Genomic DNA, 1,808 nt, shown 5'->3' with positions numbered 1-1,808 from the left:
TACAGGTTCAATCTTAGGGGTTCAACCTCGGCTCAGGGACCTCAGATGTCCCTGTTTGACCAACAGTTAAAAAAATATATCTTTTTTTGTGCTGTTAGCAAGCAAGCTAGTACCTGGTCCGACTGGTCAGATAAATGTTACACCCAAAATATGCAGTTTAAAAAAAAAAAAAAAAAAGATATGATTCCCTCGGTGCTAACACCTGGCCCTAAAGTACTGCGTTCTTTTACTGTTGGCAGGCAGATGTAGATAAAGATAATTACCGACAGAGTAACGAGGCTGACCCACACAGGAAGTTGTGTGCGTTTGTTTTGGTGACGGTCGGACCAACTACACCAGATGATGTTGGTTGATGTTTCCATGGTGACAGCCCTAATCTGCACACATATATAAATATATATATTTACCAACGTCGCTAACACAACACACTGACGTTTCCTAACATTCTTCTCCTGGTCCACGGGTGTATCACTGTCGACCCCCCCGCCCCGAAGCATAGTCTGTAAAATGTGGATATAAAGGCAAAGGTGTTTGAAGCTAACACAAACGGAACAACACGATAATTTTAAGGATTGACGTAAAAAGTGTCATAAAAAATAAAAATCCCTCCTGTGGTCAAACATAAGGTTCGGTTCAGATTACAGAACGTAGTCCAATCCCAAGACTCAAATTAAACCCTCTGCAAACACTAACTGTGGGGGTCGGAGGTCGGGGGTCGGGGGGTGTGGTTTACTGTAAGTCCCTGTAAACTTTCCTCTTCATTCTAGGCCTCGGATTCTGATTGGTCGGTGGCGACGCTGCCGTTTAACTCCCCCGGTCCCGACTGCTCCAGGATGTCGGTCATCTCCCCGACGATGAAGGTCGGCTCGCTGCCCCGGCCCAGGGACGAGCCCCCGTCGGCCTGCTTGGCCACGGGCTGCGGCAGCGTGGGCTCTTCGTCCAGCCGGCTGGAGATGGACCAGTAGAGGTGGGCGTCCAGCCTGGCCGCCGCCAACGACAGCTCCCGGGCCGAGCAGGAGGGCGTGACCACCTTTGATGAGGAGAAACAATTTAATATATTTTATCTATGACTGACGACGCGCTGGTCTGACGGAGAGACGTTACCTCGAAGGTGTGGTGAAAGGCTCCGTAGTCCACGTCGAAGAAACCCTCCGCCAGTGACATCATCGGGCTGAACCTGTGACCCCACAGCACCTCCTCCGCTAGATAGGAGCTCCTCGCCTGGCAGGTCATTCCTACACACACACACACACACACACGTGCCAACTTGAGTACCAGAGTATAGAAGTACACACTCCTACTCCTAATAAATCCACAGTCAAAGACTGGGACGTGGACTGAGTCACTCCGGGCCGTCCAGTTGGCAGGAAGTCCCGTCATGAATATTCCCCCGCAGGAAAAAATGAGGAGGCTCAGCTAATTCTTTGTAACTCTCCTTTTTACTCCGTCTCAGGGAATCAATATTTGGAGTAGGCACCGAGGCCAAGTTTACCTCGTGATGAGCTGCCGTCCACTGAACACGGGCCAAACGTTGTTTGGTTGGTTCACATTCACACATGACTTCTCTTTAATTTAATAACCTTAATAAAGCAAAAATACCAACAGACTACGGCTGTAAGAAAACATCACTACACTGAAGTATCTCCTGATCCCAGATCAATGTCCTCAGTCATTGATCAGTTATTGATTTTTTCTCCCCAACTCCCAGTCCAATATTCCTGGTGTTGGTTCATGTTCTTGTTCTTTTCTTTCTTCTCTAGTGATTCCAAATGTAGATCCCTCTGTTCCAGAGTTAGGAACTGATGTTC

At 48.3% G+C, this 1,808-nt stretch overlaps 1 protein-coding gene across 1 annotated transcript in view; it reads right to left on the bottom strand.

Annotated features, from left to right (window-relative positions):
- Positions 1-6: 6 nt before the first annotated feature.
- The window catches only part of kcnj9 (potassium inwardly rectifying channel subfamily J member 9), a 9,621-nt gene continuing 7,819 nt past the window's right edge, over positions 7-1,808 (bottom strand). The window contains 2 exon segments of the mRNA XM_008335011.3: positions 7-1,030; positions 1,105-1,235. Of these exon segments, the coding sequence (XP_008333233.1) occupies positions 764-1,030; positions 1,105-1,235 (398 nt within the window). The 3' untranslated portion in view covers positions 7-763.

This window comes from Cynoglossus semilaevis, chromosome 20 (genome assembly GCF_000523025.1).
Source record: "Cynoglossus semilaevis isolate Cse_v1.0 chromosome 20, Cse_v1.0, whole genome shotgun sequence".
Classification (NCBI taxonomy): Eukaryota; Metazoa; Chordata; class Actinopteri; order Pleuronectiformes; family Cynoglossidae; genus Cynoglossus; species Cynoglossus semilaevis.
This window is presented reverse-complemented; position numbering and strand designations above follow the sequence as displayed.